General features: G+C 39.5%; 1 protein-coding gene across 1 annotated transcript in view; it reads right to left on the bottom strand.

The window, feature by feature from the left end:
* Window positions 1–3,963: 3,963 nt before the first annotated feature.
* LOC103771119 (tyrosine-protein kinase Fyn) overlaps window positions 3,964–4,032 on the bottom strand; it is a gene marked incomplete at its 5' end in the record, with an annotated part of 25,975 nt that continues 25,906 nt past the window's right edge. Inside the window, one exon of the mRNA XM_008938407.1 lies at window positions 3,964–4,032. This exon is cut by the window's right edge and continues 155 nt beyond it. Coding sequence (XP_008936655.1) covers window positions 3,964–4,032 — 69 coding nt within the window.

The following is a 4,032-nucleotide window of genomic DNA, read 5'->3' as shown; positions in this document are numbered from 1 at the left end:
CCTTTTCTGCTGAAAAAGGCCACAGGTTCTGGTTTGGTCTGTGTAGGAATACCTGAAATTGAAGTGCCCCTTTCTTCAGCTCAGATGGCAGGGAATGGTGCCCCAGCTGACAGGAGCCCCATCAGCAATAAAATTTCCCTGTGTATGAGTCACAGGAAATTATAATCACTGCTTACCGAGACTGCAGAACACAATGAGATTTCTGAGCTGCAAACAGACTTCAATTATTTTTGAAAGACAGACAGACCCTCAAACTGGCACGACTGGAGAAAATAAATATCCTTTTGTCTGCACTGCTGGTGGTAATTTCCCATTAGACAGGAAAAGACTTTTTTGATGAATGAATATTGTCTACATATTAGAAGAGGAGCTACTGTGTATCTTCTAATAGCTCTTGCATGCTTGGGCTCAGCCTCATGTGAGGCCCTTAAGCCCTCTGGGTACAATGCGGTAGCATTTGTTAGTGTACTGCATTTTTTATTGCAGCATTTCAGGAAAGGATGGTGTATATTAAAATAAATCTGAGCAACTTCCCACTCACCTTGAAGTTACATGGCAAGGTCAAATACATTTAGCAATCTGCCTTCTCTGTCTGCAGGTAGTCCATCCCAGTCTAGAAGCTTCAGGGGAAACACTCGCACTGGAAATAGATTTTCCATTTGTGATTATTCTTGCAATTTTAGCAACACTTTTGTATTCACTTCTCTTTTCGACAGTGGTAATTAAACCAAAACCAGAGCATTACATAGAACTAGGTCGAGCACTGTTTAGAGAAGCCGAAGAAGATCAACTTAGTGCCTTTGACAAACTTTGGACCTTTCTGAAGACTCACCAAGTCTCACATCCTTTCCTTCCCACAGAAACATGTTAACAGGCATGAATCATACTAACTCTCCCTTTTGTGGCAGCGTTGTATTTCTGCCTGTCATTTTTCCTGGGGCTTGTATTGGATTAAGCTTGTCCTAGAGGTGCCTGGGTCACCCCACTGCAGTCCTTTCAGCTGCTGGTAGGTGACCTTTTCTGGAACTTTGTGTCCACACCGTGGATCGGTTGAGAGTCAGGTGGGCTGATCGTGGGAGCATATGGCCAAATGCTTTTATCTGGATGGGATTTATTTACCCTTACACTCAAAAAAACTATTGGAGGGAAGAGCATCTCATCATTCTACTTTTACAGTCACCACACAGCTCTTAGTGGTGTATACACAGTGCTTCAGAAAAGATTTTTATTAACTTATAGCAAAAATGCTAACAACTTTGTTTAAATTTTTGCTAACGTTTTTATTTGAGAGATTAAAAAACCCAAACAACAAAACTCCCGACATTAAGAAAAAGAAGCAGAAGAGCTACCGACGAGAAACGGTCTGGATCTGCCACTCAACAGCGGCACCCGTCTGCACGCCAGCCAGCTGCAGGCAGAGGTGTGGCAGAGACCAACATGGTACTCATAGACCGAATGCGATACAAGAAACAACAAACCCAAGAGTCAGAAATAAAGGCCATAAAACCCCGACAACGCCCCATCTGGGCTTTACTTCCAACAAGAATCACAGGCAAAACTCATGGTTTAGGCTCATCCTGCATTGCAGATGGAAACCGCGCTCGAGTTTGTGCGGTGGCAAAGGCTGCTAAGGACCCTGGCAGAACGGCCACGCTTTGCCACCGAGCGCTGGCTGAGTAGGTGACATTTTGGCTTCGCCAGCCCGCTGAGTTACTACGGAGTCCTCAGTTCAGTGGATGACGTTTTAAGGCAGGGGGGTAGCTGTGGGAAAAAAAGAGGACCACGACTCGCTTTGTAAGTACTAAGAGGAAACTAAAAAGTCCAAGAATTATGGCCTCCTCAGTACTCCACAGCTACAGGTACAGCAACACTGAATATATCAGGTACATACCATTACTTATAGACTTTACATGTAAAATGTTAACCAATTTATCATGGAAATCTGTTAACAAGCAACACTGCCATATAAATTCACACTTCAAGAAAGGCCAAGTGTGGAAACCTCCTTCTGCAAGAGGATTTTCAGTCAATGTTTTGTATAGAAAATATTAAAACGATGACGACAATTTGTTCTCTAAGTCTCAATTCATTATTTGGTTAGTTTTCAGGAATGGAAAAAGGTTCTCCTTAGAAAATGTGTGAATATTCAGAATATGGAGTCATAATCTAAGTATTAAATAATTAAAAAGAAGTTTCAACTGCTAGCAAGTCTTACTTGGCTGCAGTACTTTAAAGGAATAACAGCAATACAAGGCATAGAAAATCTTTTCCTGCAACACTTTTAAAAGTATTCATGTTAAATGCAACAGAACAATTAAAGAATAAACTGCGTGTAGAACAGAGAAATGAGAGACTAGCTATGCGTTCAACCGTCTTCCTTGCAGTTGAACTCCAGCTGTTTAAAAACATATTTGCTTCATAATTTGAAAAATGACGTCCCACAGGTAACTGGTCTGCATACTCCTATGAAATATGATGCCCCAAATAGCATGACACCCCTTCTTGAAAAGATTTTATCTCATCTCAACCATTACCTCCACAGTTTAAACAAAAGAACAACTATCCAAATGTAAAATGCTCTTTTTTTTTAATTACTAAATTAAGAAAGTTAAACAGTTTTAAAACGTAAACTTGCAAATGAACCATAACAAAATGTAATTAAGACTTTAAAATTTGCAACTCAGTATTAAAAACTCACTAGAAAGGAATTTTTTTTTTTTTTTTTTGGTTAAACGGAAGTAATTAAAGGCTGGTACAGACAACTGAAAAGGTAATACTTTGTTCTGTGCATCCCCCATGAAATGTAAAGAAGTGCATAGTAATTCCACTGGAGAACTTGCAGACAAAGAAAAGTAATTTCATTAGCAGTACAGGACATTTAACACACTTATTTTACCATGGAAAAATGTTACACATAAAACAGAAAACCCCTAGCTGCATGACCGACAGTTTACCGGGTGGACATGGCTAAAATGCTATGATTTTAAGACCATCTGAATGTGGTTACACTTAATAAATCTTTTTGAAACGTTTCAGTATACAAGTTTTGATGCAAGAAGTCCTTGCAGTTTCAGTTTTCCAGTTCAAACGGTGATGGTGTAGTTTTCTTGCTTTAAATATGTTCGTTTTAATTTCAAGAACAAATCATCACACACTTGTCAAACATTGGAAACATTACTGTAAATACAGCACATGGTTCCTGAAAGAGCAAAGTTACAACCATCTACAGGTACATAATCATAAACAAAAAGTGCAATCCAATTTAAAAAAATCATGCTTGGCAAAAGCCAAAAATTAGATCACTGGTTTTCAGAATCCCACCAGTGTTTTCATGTTTGCAGTAAAATTATCGCTTTCTGGGTACTGCTGCAGCAGGATTCATTCAATTCCAAATGAGATTCCTCTGCAATAGCACCCATATACTGTATGTACAGCTATGTATATATATTATATATATTTTATATATAAAAAAAGCAAAAAACCAAACACCTGTCCTGATTTTTTTCTTTTTATTTGTTAAAACATGAAAAAAAATGTTTTAGACAAAGAGGCCACTTCTGGAAAATAATACTTTTAGTTGAATCGGGAGAAGACTAGTTAAAATCACATAGGTTTTGCGTTTTAAAAAAAGGAAAGCACTAGGATCGGTTATTGGCACTGAGTTACTATTTACAATGAACAGAGGTCTTGCAGTTTACATAACATCAATACAATGCAGTTTTGGAGTCTCTGATTAAGAAAAAAACAAGTGTTTTTCTCCTCTTCATCCAGGACATTCAGATTAGGACAAGTGGTCATAGGCAAGGGCTGCAGAAGTTCCCAGCTTCAGCCCCTCCTGTGCACAGCGGTGCTAGAAGATGCTGTGTTCTGGAGAAGCCAATCACAGAGGTGGAAGCTGAAGGGCAGGTGGGGCAGGGCTGAGAGACACCTGGTAATTCATGACAATGTCTGGAGACCAGGGGTTTACAGGTTGTCGCCGGGCTGGTACTGGGGTTCTGTTGCAGTGAAGTAGTCTTCAAGGAAGCCCTGCAA

The sequence above is a fragment of the Merops nubicus genome, unplaced genomic scaffold (assembly GCF_000691845.1).
Source record: "Merops nubicus isolate BGI_N331 unplaced genomic scaffold, ASM69184v1 scaffold21014, whole genome shotgun sequence".
Lineage (NCBI taxonomy): Eukaryota > Metazoa > Chordata > Aves > Coraciiformes > Meropidae > Merops > Merops nubicus.
This window is presented reverse-complemented; position numbering and strand designations above follow the sequence as displayed.